Source organism: Bombus vosnesenskii, unplaced genomic scaffold (genome assembly GCF_011952255.1).
Source record: "Bombus vosnesenskii isolate JDL3184/JDL3185 unplaced genomic scaffold, Bvos_JDL3184-5_v1.1 scf7180000013579, whole genome shotgun sequence".
Lineage (NCBI taxonomy): Eukaryota > Metazoa > Arthropoda > Insecta > Hymenoptera > Apidae > Bombus > Bombus vosnesenskii.
Window position 1 is genome coordinate 131,553 of NW_022883131.1, and position 15,706 is coordinate 147,258.

At 31.9% G+C, this 15,706-nt stretch overlaps 1 protein-coding gene across 3 annotated transcripts; it reads left to right on the forward strand.

The window, feature by feature from the left end:
* The first annotated feature begins 252 nt into the window (after positions 1-252).
* LOC117238650 (vacuolar protein sorting-associated protein 13B) lies at positions 253-15,541 on the forward strand. 3 transcript variants are annotated; one of them, XM_033503730.1, is made up of 31 exons: positions 253-537; positions 612-789; positions 866-944; positions 1,021-1,196; positions 1,270-1,373; positions 1,454-1,703; positions 1,785-1,972; positions 2,048-2,257; positions 2,335-2,473; positions 2,544-2,661; positions 2,736-2,878; positions 2,946-3,118; positions 3,205-3,381; positions 3,487-3,775; positions 3,844-4,006; positions 4,066-4,450; positions 4,587-4,713; positions 4,789-4,956; positions 5,033-5,256; positions 5,345-5,564; positions 5,627-5,831; positions 5,902-6,079; positions 6,135-8,255; positions 8,336-8,431; positions 8,524-12,091; positions 12,171-12,575; positions 12,661-12,837; positions 12,901-13,071; positions 13,141-13,334; positions 13,406-13,744; positions 13,835-15,541. In XM_033503730.1, exons 1-31 carry the CDS (start codon positions 451-453, stop codon positions 14,063-14,065), a joined length of 11,283 nt encoding a protein of 3,760 aa, XP_033359621.1. In that variant the 5' UTR covers positions 253-450; the 3' UTR covers positions 14,066-15,541. The 3 variants fall into 3 exon arrangements, with proteins under 3 accessions (XP_033359621.1, XP_033359620.1, XP_033359622.1); XM_033503729.1 differs by having other exon boundaries at positions 451-537; positions 4,578-4,713; XM_033503731.1 differs by lacking the exons at positions 253-537; positions 612-789; positions 866-944; ... (6 more) ...; positions 2,544-2,661; positions 2,736-2,878 and having other exon boundaries at positions 2,979-3,118; positions 3,233-3,381; positions 4,578-4,713.
* The last annotated feature ends 165 nt before the right edge of the window (positions 15,542-15,706 follow it).

A 15,706-nucleotide genomic window follows, 5' to 3' on the forward strand; every position in this document is an offset into this window, starting at 1 on the left:
AAAGAAGAATAAAATATGTTTTTCAAAGCGACTATTGATTCTGTTAACCCTATTTCACTTTCCTTATAAAAATGTTCAAAATTCAATTGCTTTAAGAATGAAAATGTATTGTTAGTAGATTTGTCAAATATTTGTATTAAACTTTCTTTGCTATTTATATTGTATTTCTATATATATTGAATCTATGTTAAAGTTAATAATTATCTATATTTTACTTTTAATCTTTAAATAATTTTACCATTTCCAGATAAACTTTTGCATTTTTAAATATTATAAGTGGTCAAATATTCATTTTTTCTTATTATTATACCTGTTACTTCTACCAATATATTTGGTAAGCGTATTTAATCAATTGACGGACTAAAAAAATAAATTATTAGAGAGTTTTAGATTTACATAAATTTATTAAACCTACAAGAGTATGTGGAATGTATTGAGTTATCAATCACAATGTTCAAATTGGAATCATATATAACACCAGTGATTCTCAGTTATGTTGAAAAGTATGTGAAAAATTTTAAACCAGAACAATCTCAGGTATGTATATATGTTTTACATAATAATGAGTCTATATTTATTTTCTTCGCGTGTGTTTATTATCTCATTTTCAGGTTTCCTTATGGGGTGGTGATGCATCATTTCAAAACCTTGATCTACGACTAGAAGTTTTGGAAGAACAACTAAATCTTCCCTTTGTTTTTGTTAGTGGTCATATACATGAATTACTTATTCATGTTCCTTGGGTAAAAATTACTTCAGAGCCAATTGTGATTACCATTAATACAATAGGTAAGTATTGGATAACATGATTGACACTCGTTACAAAACTGAATACATAGAAGTGAAACTTTAATCTTTATTTCAGAATGCATTTTAAAATTAAAAGATGATAATAAAGTGGAGACCAATCCTACCACCTTACAGAGGAGGCAAGAGATACCGCAGTAAGCAACCTATTATTATTACTAAAACCACATATTGTGTTATAATCATTCGTATTTGTTACTATTTAATTTCTAGGGAAGAAGCTCCCCCTGGATACATAAAAAGCATAGTAACAAAAGTTGTAAATAACATAACAATTAATTGTAATAATTTAATTCTAAAATATGTGGAAGAAGATATTGTTCTTAGTGTCAATGTCAGATTTTTAAGCATGCAAACTGTTGATAATAAATGGGAACCAGCATTTACAGGTATATATTCCATATTATGTTTCTAAGAGTTTCTAGCAGTATATTTTAAATACATACACATGTTTTCTTTCAGATGTTAACACATATGAAGTTATGCTTAGGAAAGTTATTACTATTCAAGATTTAACATTATGTTTAGATAAAATGGATGCATCTGGGAAAATAGAAATATATCAGGTATTAACTACTTATTACAATTGACTGAAAATTTTGAGCAATAAGATAAGAATATAAAAATATCCTATTTTGTAATTTAGGATCCTGTCCTATATCGATGTTCGGTTATAATACGTTTAATCATAAACTACCATAGTAATACTGCAAGAAAAGCTTCAATTACACGATTAGATCTTCATTGCCAAAAAATGGAATTCAGTATAACAGAGCAACAAGTACCAATGTTACTTAGATTAGCTGCCTTAATAATGGCTTTGCAAACAAAGCAATTTCCATCTAGTAAAGAAAAATCGTTAATTTCTGTAGAAGAAAGGGAGGACAGTATACAAGGTTTTGTTTCATTTTACTCCATACAAGATACAGCTATATGATATCATTTCTATATACATACTTCAGTATTTAATATTATAGATGATACAGATAATGTGAGTGGAACTGCTGCAGACAGTACAGGATGGGGTGGATGGGCTTGGAACATGGTGTCATCTTTGTTACCTATTGATTGGGAAAATGACTGGTCTACAGAGCAGCAAATGGCTTATTCTGGACATACCATTCATTTAGGCGTATATGTACAAGATGCGACTTTAACTTTTAAGGTATTTATCTACAATAAGATAAGCGGGGAAAATAAAATATAAGTAAATAATTTTTATTTTTTCTTACGTATATAGACAGTTGAAAATGTTAAAGAACAATTGTTTTATAAATCCCGTAAACTTCGGTATAAATCGTTTTTAACATTGCGATTAAATGGTGTGGTAGTGGATACATTGCTCCAAGGAATTGCAATGACTAGTTTTCAAATTGGAATGGGTTGCATACGCGTATATCCAAGAGGAAGTTGTAGTTGTGGTCATCTTGAAGTAGTCGATGGGGCACAAGTAATATTTTATACTATAACTTCTAAGTATATTTTATTCAAACTGCAACGAATAATATAATAAATTATCTTGTTTAGCCACCTTTGTATTTAGTAGCTGGCAAGTTTAATACTCGGTACTTAAAAGATTCATTATTTGATGATGAATCAGTGGAGAATAAAGGAAGAAAACGGGAATATAAACAAGGAATATATTATTATCTATGTACAGCTTCAGGTAATAAAACTTTGAATCTATATTCATAATTTTAGATTTTATAATAAATAGTTTTATAAAACATGCATAGAGGAGCGGTTAATAGAACGATGTCCCGCATTCTCCATGGATTACGTTCATTGCACCGAATTGCCAGATGACATAACACCTGAAAAACTGGCAGAGTTTGGGTCTAATTTTGAATATAGGTAACTGAGTTCTCTCTCTCTCTCTCTCAGAAAATTAGAAAAATGTAATATAAATACTTATAATTCTTTTTCAGTAATTTCCACGAACGTAGAGTAATGAGATATATTATAGGCGATTTAACTATTAGATTATGTTCGGGTGTTTTTCATCGTATTGAAACAATAAAACAAGCTGCTGCAAATTATGATTACAATCCTTATCTGATTACAAAACTAGGTATATATTCAATTACAATTATATGAAAAAAAAACTTGTTTAGAAAATTATCATGTATAAATTGCAGATCCACTCGTAGATGAACTCCCCCCAGTTACATTGGAAGAATATGAAGCATTAAGAGAAAATGTATCTATGGTTGAGACAAAATTAATAATAGTTAAAGCCTCACTTCAATTGCAATTGGCAGATCATTCTATTACTGGACTTCCACGACAACGAAAGATAGTTGAAAGTCGAGTAAGTACTAAGTGGTCTAATATACATAAACATAATAAATAATTTTTATGTTACTATTATTTATTCCTTTCATATTATTTTGTTAGACGACGCCTTTAACACCTGCTCTTACAGACGATCCTTTCATGAGTATTGAATGCGATGAAGCGATAGTAACTATACTTCAACCTTTATATCCATTTAGGCTTGCAGCTTGTGCATCCAAACAGACTGATCTTCCAACTGAAATGTTTAATCAGTGTCATAAGATTATTACATTGCAGGTAATGGAGAAGTTACTTCAATATATGCGCGATTATTTTTCTTTTCTTTTTTTCTTTTTTATTTTATTTATATATAATTGTATAATAAAATACGCGTTTAACTAGGTAAATGGAACCAGAAGTCAACTTTATTTGACGAAAAATTGCCATACATCAATAATAATGCCCTACTCCATCGAATGTGAAATCAAGAAATTATTGTATCCGCAGTATTGGAAAAATGTCGATTTAATACATGAAATATACGCGGTACATATTGACAGCATTACAGTTACTGGAACAAAGGCAAAGCTAATGGCTGCTGTATCTATCTTAACTTCAATTTTTGACGCTGGTGATACAACTAATCCTCTTGTTTGTTCCTCTTTATTCAATGATGCTTGTCAAGAAACAAGTATGTACTATACTACCATATCAATTGATCAATAACTTTTTAAACATTATATATCACAAACATTTCAGACCCTGTATATCTAGAATTGTTACTGGAAAACGTAAATTGCAAAAAGTTGTCATCTTTGGTTACAATATCAAATGAATTAAATATAAGTTCGGTAAAAATGTTTGCACTCAATGAGTCACAGCAAGCCTTTATATTTTCAGGACCAGAAAGTAATATTTACTGGTTAGTATCCTTTAAATATTCTGGTTATAAATAAATTGATAATATCTTTTATATTTTAGTGATGTAGAAAACAAATCATTACTAACGGTTGTAATACAGTTTCCGCAAAATATTGAAAGACAAACGCATCCACCTTTGATTTCACTTCAAATGGCAGATATCAGGGCTTCACTTGATCCATTACTTTTTAAATGGCTAGAATATCGTGTTACGTATTATAATTTAGGTACCTTATGTACCACTCGACCCGAAATCCAACAGTTTGAAGGTGCGTCATCAGATACTGGTACAAAGAAAAAAACATTTCCCAGTTTACACGAAAGTGTACATAGCTCCTCAGACAAAGAAAAACGAAAATCCGTCATAGCCACGGAAAAGTCAAAAACTGTACAAAATGATGAAATGCAAAAAAAACATGATTCTAAATCCGAAAATGGAAGACAGGTACATTGCTTATTATTTCGGTTGATAATGACGAAGTTTCAAGTAACGTCCAATAAACATTAACGTCTTTTTTTATTAATTATTTGCATAATGTTTTTATTAGTTAGAAAGAATTAATCTATGATAGAACTTACAGAATTTGGGAATATTGGCCAGATTAGCAGAAATGTATCCATGGTGGTGTGGTCTTGTGTTAAGTGGATGTGTTGGACATATTGTTATTTACATACCATCAATCACAATGAGTGGTATTGGTGCATATGGTAAATATATATACAAGCTTTATAAAATTAGATATTTGTATATTTTATAATATTAATCTTCATTAATCAATTTAGGTATAGAAGAAGCCAAAGACAAAGCATTAAAAAGCGATAATAAGTTACACATATTGATCATAAAATTACCTTCTCTTCTCGTTCATTCATCTAATATAAATTTTGAATTACTCGCACCTTACCTTCAGGAATTACCTGTTAAATTACCGAAATCAATGTGGACGAATAGTAAGTAATAAACAATACATAAAAAAACATTATTTGATTTCACAGTGATGATCACATTCACAGTGATTTATTTCAGAATTGCAAAGTTTCCCATGGACATTAAGCCTTGTTGATTTCCATTGTTACATGTTACAACAACAGACACAAAAAAACTTTATTAAAAAAGTATCAGTAAATGCTACAGTTGCTCTTACAACAAAAATCGTAACATCTCCATCTGGAGGAAGTACTTTAGCTGCTTTGGGTGTCTGTGTTCACATTGATAATTCTCCTATTATTGTTTCGATCTCTGAAGAACAGGTATAAAATCATTTTATCCGATACTCGCGAAAGACATAAAATATTGGCATATTATTATACAACTGTATGAATTAAATATTCACTTTAGGTAGTTTTCACGAGTAAAATCATCTCGAGTATTTTAAACGCTTTGCAAATTACAACTAGTAATAATAAAAGTGTTATAGCTAGTACTCAAATAAATACCGAAGCACAAGTAGTTCTTCCTATTGTACCACAAACTCCATCTACACCAACACAATTACTATATCCCGAAGATACAACTACAAACTCGACTCTTTCAACTTCAAAAGATGAGAGTACACCAGGTACATTATAAATAAGCGTATATTTAAGTGTACCTTTATATATAATATCGTGTATTTTGTAGACTCCGATGAATTAGTTTTGACAGCATGGATTCAATGGACTATAACAAAAATTGCGATTAAATTATACGTCACGGAGAAAGAGACTTTATCTTCACTAAAATTAGTACTTGAATTGGAAGATATTATTACTTCTTTAGACTTGCAACCTATTTATTTTAAGCTAAAAAATAAAGTTACAACAGCCACTATATTTCATTATACAAGGTACACCATTACGTGGAAAAATACTTCATACAATTTTATATAACAAATGCTAAAATCTATGTTTTAATAGACTACTGAATTCACCAACTTGGGATATCGGTGAGTATGTAGGTGCGGTTCTTTGTGGAAGAGAAGACAGTTTAGAAAAAGGTGACGATTCCGGCTTTTTAAGTTTTACCCTCACTAGAGCAAAATCGGGGAATGTTCACACACGATGGGGTACTTATAAACGGCATAAGAGTCAGAAGGTATTTAACATTTAAAACAAATAATATTTTGATTATATCTGATTTTTCTTTGCAGTTTCAGAAAGACATAATAACAGAAACAACTTTATCTGCTAATAGTTATATTTCCGAAGTAGTTATAAAAATACAAATGGTGGACATAATTTTACCGCTTACCATAGTTAGTAAATATATGCAATTAATAAAACCTTTTACGGGTCTCTACCAATCTGTTGAAAAAGATATAATGGAAACTTCTGAACAAAATGTAACAACACGCTTAAACAGCATTACTAGTCTTGATAATGAAATGTTACCATTAATATATCTGGACTTTAAAGGACTTAGACTGATGCTACCAGTTTCAAACATAACAAAATTCAAACCCCAACATGATTTATTAATGATTCAATTGGACGGAATTCGTATCACACCCCATGCAGAAAATCCGATTTGCAGAACACCTTTAAGATTAGATATATATCAACTCGCAGCTCAAGCAAATATTTTAAGTATACCAGGTTCTGCTGTAGAAGATCGACAATATCAGATTAATATAAAAAGTGTATGTGCCCATACAACTACTTGGAAGAATTATCAAATGACTATAAATAAGAAAATGTCCCAATCATATTTATATACCATGAACGAAAATCCTGCGTTGGAATGGAATAAACTTGGACATGGAAGTAGTTTAGAGCGGCAGTTCTCTACACTTCCGCTGTTATCGAAATTCGATTTGTGCTTAATCATTGCACCGCCGGTTCTATTTAAACCAGATATTACAGTATGTGGAAGTGCAATTGAAGTAAATTGTATCACAGATATTGAAGTAACAATAAATTTAGACCAGATTCAGTTGATTTCAATCTTAAATAATGAATTAAAAAATTTATTATTGAAAGATTTTGAACGACATAAAAGTGCAAATACATATATCAGTACATCACAGAAACCTCTTTCGACTGCCGGGAGTATTAAACAAATTACTTGGATAAAACAATCTTGTGATGACATAGACGTTGATGTCACCAAGGATAGCGGTATAGACTTTGAAACATCTAGCATAAATTCCACAATCGTTGGCAAACCAATATCTGCAGATACTTCAATACTTTTACCATTTGAATTTCTGGTGAACTGTGGAAAAATAACATTCGTGTTGTATGATATTCATCAAGCAATCACAGAGTATGAAGTAGACATAAATGAAGTTGAAGAAGATGAGGGTGAAAGTCAGAAACAACCGCTTTTTTACATAATGGTTAATCAACCGAATATTTATTTTTCACAACAGCATCCATCGCAAAAAGTGCAAGTATCTTGTTTCGATATAACAATGGCACTTGGGGACAAGGACAAACAAGAATTAATTTCAATACCAACTGAAAAGGATTTTAAAGTTTTTATGATTGAAACAAAAAATGGAGATTTACATCCAGATACAGGCATTCCCCCATCTTTTATAACAATAAAATACGAAAAAACTATAGGGAAGAATCCACAATTTTTTATAGATGTAGGTAGACCTACAAAAATTTATTTCTCTTTATCGAGGCTAAATCAGATATATATTATAAAAAGTAAGATATTGTCATGCTTTATAAAAGAGTATGAAACAATATCAGAACAACATGACAATATGAAAATATCTCCAACAATGAAATTAAAAAAATTAAATTGGCCTGATATGAATATATGCACAAAACAAGTTGTAGTATCCCTTAAAACCGATTCCGGCGCCGAAATAATAACTAGTTTAGCTTCGTTATCCGGAAATATTTCATCTCTTCTTAGACCTGATAGAATATATTCTAACACATCTGTAGACTCCTTTATCATATCTGCAATTCTTAATGGAAACATAAAAGTACTCTTGAATCCATGGTGCTGTAATATTACAGTGTGTTTGCTTTGGGAGACTTGGTTAAATGTCGATTCTATTCCTCAAATACAAATACAAGCAGACAGTGATAGTCTCCATTTAGATTTTGGACCAGAACAAATAAAAATTATAAAAAATGTTATCGATGATCTCCAACTACTATTAAATGAATTGACAAGATCATCTTCGACATGTAGAAGTAATGAGAAACAAATTGTTCTATCAACTGAACAACATTATAAGGATGATCTCAAAGCAGGTGCATTCCAATTTGTGAATGGAAATGTAGATGAATTACCATTCCCATATCAAGTAAGTTTCATATCATATGCTTCTTCAGTAGAATCTTTAAAGAGATATTTAATATTTTGTCCTATTATTTAACTCATCAGGTTATTTTCTTCACTTATCCCCAACAATCAATGGCTTGGAGGTATCCTCAACCAAGAACATTAACTAAAATACATATATCTCCAGTTCCATTTGAAGTAAGCAGAACAAAACATTTTTTTTCACAAGAGTAATATTTTAAACAGACAGGATTTAGTTTAATCTTTAAACAATTTTTTTATATTTTTAGACACTAGATTCTGATATTGGGTACGTCGATAAAGTACTGTGCGCTCTTGAATATTGGAGCGACTGTCACATGTCCTATCAGCGATATGCCGACTTCTACCTATCAGAAACAGATTCCTATCGTTTAGAGCTTCCTGAAAAAGCACCAGCAAGAGCAGTGGCTTGTATATGGCGCGTAGTTCTACTATCAAACAATAATCGACCTTTTTCCAAAACCATAATCTCAGCCCGGATTCTTGCAGCTTGTTTACGCATCGATTCGTATTTCAATTCTTCAATTATACCTAACATACAAGCTGCACTTAATATTGGCACTATTCATGTATCTATGTACAATCACGTTAGTACAATTACGTATAACAATTTACAATCACCTTTGAAGAATTATACTTTAAAAGGTACAATACCCGAAACGCAATGTTTTATGACCTTTGAACATAAAGGAGCTATACTCGTACTTAATAGATGGATTGACGGCTCAGTGCTCATTGATATTAGCGGAATATTTGGAGTACATATACTAGATTATGGTCATTTAACCATGCAAGAAATACTAGATCCTTTAGAAGCAAGATTGCAATTATCGCTATCTGACAAAACGGATGTATCCTTCACATGCAGTCCATTTGCGTTAAAGTTGAGTCCAACAATAGCTCATACACTTGTGGTTTCGATGCATTTATGGTATGCATCTTTAGAAGAAGAAAATAAAACCACTATTCTATTCACACGTTATGTAATAGCTAACGATAGCAATGTGCCTATCCTCTTTGGTCAAAGTGGTACAGGAGACAACATATTATTGGAAAGTAGGCAATGTATCTTTTACTCATGGAGAAATATTGGCAACAAAATGTTACGAATAGCAATAGAAGAAAATATTTGGTTATGGAGCAAATCATTTTCTGTTGGTGTAGATGGAATTCAAGCCGTTGAATTCAGTAATTCTGTTACAAAAGCGTCAGCATTCGTAAGCGTTACGTCACTTTCAGCTACACAAAAGCTTATAACATTTTCTGGTCAACTTGTAATTTCAAATCAGTTAATAGACAATTTCGAAATGAGATTAGTCAAGTACGAAACTGACGTGGGATCAAAGGTGACTGTATTAAAAGATATTTATTCCGTTTCTGGTAAAACTCGACCACCATCAGTTATACTTGATGGAAACAAGAAAATGGCAATACGTCTACGATTTACCAATGTTCCAAATTTATCTTGGACAGGAGATATACCCCTTCAACCAAATGCCAAGTGGGGGCAACCATGGCTTGTTAAAGTTCCATTACAAGAACGTGGCCAATTTTTAAGCATTTGGGTGCGGATAATAACGCAAATAATTCAAGATAAGACCAAAGTATTAGCTGTACTTAGCCCACTTTACATGATTCGCTCGCATTTACCAGTGCCAGCTAGGGTACAAATGGATACACCTTCGTTGAAAATATCTTTATGCACAATGGTAAATGGTCGGGGTGAAAGACAGCAACTATACTGTCCTGGAACGTTTGAACATTTCCACCAACTAACATTTCAATTAGAAACCGGAGTTTCTACATCTAATCCGTATGTGCCATTATCATACAGTTCTGTGGATCAAAGGAAATTCTTTAGAAGACCGGAAGTCGAAGATATCGATAGCATCTTGCAAGATCTTGAAAATCAGAAAGATAAAACGGAATGGCCATTCCAAGGAGATGAGTTTGAGGAATGGATATCCGCTGAACAACCACAAACACACGTACAAGTGAAATACCAAGATGCTGGATTAGTTTCGAGTACTTTATTATTAGAATTGCAGCCTTGGTGTTTTATGTTAAATTCCATGGGCTGTCATTTATCTCTTGTATCAGAAGACATTGAACTTTGCCAGATTCCTCACTATGGAATCGTAACACCACCAAAATTGGAAGGCACATTTCACTTGTGTGTCGGTATCGGTGATACGTTCTACACATCCCAAGCATTACAGCTAGATCGACCTGATTGGAGTCAAAGTTTCTATATGCCTCGAATTGGTGGACTCATCCCTGCCACAGGAAACATTAAATCATGTGTTGACTGCGGCTCAAGTGTCTCACTCATGAGCATTAATTCGAGTATGCACGAAGATATGCGTCTTGTGCGTATAATGAGTAGCCACGTTATTAGTAATTTAACATCTCAAGAGCTATGCATAGCAACATTGGCGGTACACGAAGATGCAACCAGACTTGAATTGCCCAATGATCTTACTCCTTATAGCCTTAATATTTCACCATCCGAAGATCAAAAACAAGGTATTCCGATTACACAGTGGTATACATTATACATGGAAGACATTGTAGAACCTCTTGTACTATATATATCTTTGAGCGTAGGGCACAAATGGTCTTGTCCAATTCGAGTTGACCAGGGTATGAGTCGTAAATGTGTTGCTATACCAAATGGCTCAAGCACCATGCCTGTAGTCATTACAATACAGGAAGATAGGGGTACAATGTACATAATGATTCATATGGATTATCATCCTCAATTATTGATTGAGAACACCTGTGCTTTTAAAATCCTATTGGGTCAAGCTAATGAAACAGCAGAAGGGATAATACCAGATGCATTGCACTTTACATGGATTTGTGAAATAGAAAGCAATGCAACAAGTCATTATTCCATTCCATCTATCAGTAACAGACTACCTGATGCACCAGTTACTAATGTATCGAACATACTTCTGTTTTCTGCTGTAACGAACAATTATAATGACCAGGTTATCAGAAATAAAGAATTGCGATGGTCAAGAGGTATAAATTTATCCGCCATATCCAGTGCACCAGTGGATCAGTATGTACGACTACCATCCTATGGAGATGTAAAGTTAATCATGCAGAATCGTTGTTACACTACCTATATTAATATTGTTCCAATATCTCAAGTGGAAGTGTCTGCAAGGGACATCAGAAGTCGACTTTTACGAAAAGAAAGCGAAATGAAAGATATGGTGGCGATGCATGATAAATTTACTTCTGATCCAGATGGTCAGCCAGTCATAAATGTACAGAGTTCTGAGAGCTCGACTTCGGTAACAACCTTCTTCTCGGCACAAGACGAAACTATAGCTACAGAAACTAAAACTTCTTCACAGCTAAATTTAAGACAGTTAATAACTGATATAGAAAATGTAAAAGCTAACGTAAATGATGATACAAAGGATACTGAGGAGAATAATTCTAAAGAAGGGTCTGCGACCATTTGTCTCCGAGGAGTTACCATTATCATCATGCATGATATGAATGAAAATGCTCAAAAAATTGAAGTGGCCAGCTTGTCTATGACCGATGTTATAGTCGCTATTAATGCAAGATCTAAAATTGTAAATTTACGTGCTTTCATAGGAGATCTACAGTTAGATAATCAGCTATTTGATCAAGGGGGTTTCGATTTTCCAGTAGTACTAATCAGTCAAAGTCCGCTTATGATGAAAGAAACAACATTTTATACAAGCAGTTGTTTAATGAATAAGATAGAACAAATAAGAGAAAATTCGTTGATTGCGATTGATTATATACTAGAAAATCAAGGGCAATTAAAAGGTATTTAATATTTTTAAATGTGTTTAATAAACTCTTTTCTATTCTACAAATATTAATTTTTTCTTAATAATGTTTTCAGCATCAAAAGATCTTCATATAAAAATTGCACCAATCAGTGCTTACATTGAAGATACATACATAACACAATTATTAAATTATGCAACTTCGATGACACCACCTCGATTTTTGCTACCAGATGACATGAAAAAGACAAGAACACTAGTTTCAACTATTGGAGTATACATTCCTGATTACATAATGGTTTACGCTAGAATATTAAGCGCCCCATTAAGATTACAAAATTTAAAGATAGATCCGGTATCTATCTTATTAAGTGTTCATACCTCTGTACGTTTATACGTGGCTTTAGACCATTCTCCTTTATATTTTGGTACTTTTGAAAAGAAAAATATTTTAACTACACCTTATAGACTTGGCAATGCTCTCACAATGCATTACTTATCTGGTGCTATATTCGGAGCAGGTATGAAAGTAATATTATTAAAATTTCTTAATATTATATTACTTTTTAATTTATATTATAGTATATTAAAATATTCGTGCCTTAGGTTGGGTAGTAGGATCATTAGAAATATTAGGTTCTCCTGGCAGCTTAGCACAAGCTCTTGGTTCAGGACTTAGAGATTTTATTTCCCTTCCATTCCAAGGCCTGTTGCAAGGACCATGGGGTTTTATCGTTGGAATAACGCATGGTTCTGCCAGTTTGATGAGACATGTTACAGCAGGTATTAATGAATACAAACATCTATCATAACTACAAAATTCACTTATAATTTTATATTACACAGGTACGTTAAACTCTGTAACGAAACTAGCATCTAGCGTAGCACGAAATTTGGATCGTTTAACGCTCGATGAGGAACATCTTCAGCGGCAAGAAGAATCTAGAAGAATGCGTCCTCAAGGAATGGCACAAGGACTATACCAAGGATTGACAGGACTTGGAATGAGTCTTCTTGGTACATATATAGCTATATTTCTTTTTGATTCAGTACTTCATGTTGTTTAATTTCTTCTTTAATTTTTAGCCGCAGTTGCGGGTTTGGCACATCATCCTTTGCAACAAGTTTGGTCAGGAGAAATAACAACCAAAAGTATCGTGACTGGCGTTGGACTTGGACTAGTTGGAGTAGTTACGAAACCTTTAAGTGGGGCTGCAGAACTAGTTGCATTGACAGGACAAGGATTACTTCAAGGAGCTGGCTGGAATTCTTTGCCTTCGGTGAATAATTTCACGGAATTTATTTTAGACGTTATTAATGAAATTAATTGATAATAAATACACCTTTACAGCCTCGACAACGACCAGTAGTCCAATACACGTCCGGAAATAATAATGCAATTATTAGATATGCCTGGTGGTTGTTACCCTTACTTGAAAATAATCACGGGAATATCCTGCATGTTACTAATGCAGATTACGTGATCCAACAAGGCAGTAGTCGTGCTATAACGTTAGTTCTAACACGGCATGCGTTATTATTAGTTAATACAGCTGAAGATAACGTAGAACGGATATATTTATTGAAAGATCTAACGAGTGCTGATCATCATTTGGAATCAACAATATGTTTGTACTGCTCTCCTGAGACAACACAAACTAATAGATCTATATCTCCAGCGCCATACGAGGTATGATATATTTTTATATTTATATTAGGTATATATATTTTTCTATTACATAATTAGGTATAATATTTACATTTAAAATTTTTCTTATAGATGGATCGAGAAATGCGAGCACGAGTGGCGGAATATGTACGAACCAGTAGTACTGGTTTAGCTAGCGTTTCTACAAATAGCGATGTACAGTCCGATATTTTTGAGAATACTACTCCCAATTCTGATCGTACACTTACATTTTACGTTTCTCCAGACTCACGTAACTATCTATTATCATTGTTTAACATTGCTAAACGACAGAGTCAAGGTAGCGGATTTACAGTGTTATAATGAATAAATAGAGTATCTTAGAGTATTTTCTTTACTCAGAAGTAAAAACAGTGATTGACGCTTATAAAACATGAAAAGTGATAAAATAGTATTATGCCTTCGATTTAGAAATTTTTTGAAAAATGTATGTCCGAAACAAATCCGAATTATGCGATATCTATATGTACATATCTCTGGTAACATTTTTTATCTTATTCTGGATAATAGACTTAAATTTATGAATTTTATTTCGTAAAAATATCCTATAATGTGCGACACATTATAGGATATGCACAAGAAATATTCTTACATAAGAAATGCTTTTTCAATTTTTATATGAAAATTTGTATCATGGAAAATTCTTCACAAACTTTGTTTATTAAATAACGTATATAATGTACATATCGTAGAAAAATCATGAAAGTATGTGTGCAAATTTAAGTATGGTGGATACATTTTCATTAATATACAGATTAATCCAGCTAAATGAGATCATCTAAATATCTGCCTTATTTATTGTTGTATAAAAAGCTTCTTAGGACAAAGTATTTTAAGTATCACACGCAACAGTGGAAATAGGTCTTTTTATAATCATTTTTTTTTTTAATGGAACTTCAAGAGCATCAGTATCTTTTTCAATAAAATCATATATATATATTTATTTGTCGATATCCTTGTAGAGCGCAAAAAAACAAATCTAACGACCTTAAGAACCATATATAAACATATATACATACAAAATTTGAAGCCTTATCCAAATTTTTGTATGTCTGTACTTATGTTTAATCGACAGCTGACAAAACTTTAAAAATCCAAATTTTTGCTTCCTAAATAAAATTTTTTAACTTTCAAGAATTCAAATGAAAGTTTAGGGAGTAAGGAATTAATTCAGATTAGTTTTATGTAAATATTCTCCCTGGTTTAAACAAGTTTAAAAAATCTATCAATTGGTGGACAATGAAACACTATAACCATCTAACGGTAAAATGATGAAACTAATCTCTATCACGAAATTAAAAAATAAAATTTTTCGATCTATAAGGTGAATTTTTGAACTGTTCAAAAATTGAATCAAAGCTTTAATTCTCAAAAATCTTGTCTGTATAATATTATTCTGATTTCCTACATAATTATTAATTACATGTAAATTAATAACTGTTAACATTGGTACAAACTGACACAGTGCTGTAGTTTAAACATAATAACGTCATCTATCAGTTAAAGATTTTACTTATTAGTACCACCAGAGAGGACTATATTCAAAATATGGTATTTTGTATTAATTGCATGTAATTCATTAATTATGTAGGAAACCGGAATAATATTGTACAAAGAAGGTTTCGAACTGAAGTTTACAGGGTGCAATAAGATATTTCATATCTTATATATTTATTAAAAGTAATCATTACATATTATTTACATATTATATTAATCGTGCACAATATATTCCAACAAGTTAATTTATTTAAATAAAATGCATTACGTTAATAATAATAAGTTCATTACACAATTCATTCATAAATCCGTTCTATTTCATTATTTTTATAAGGCATGCTACAAGATGTACATTGGTTATTTTCAATCGATGTTAAGACATTTCTACATAGAACATGCTTGTGTTTTATATTCAGCATTTTCAGACCTTTCCATAGATTCAGCTAA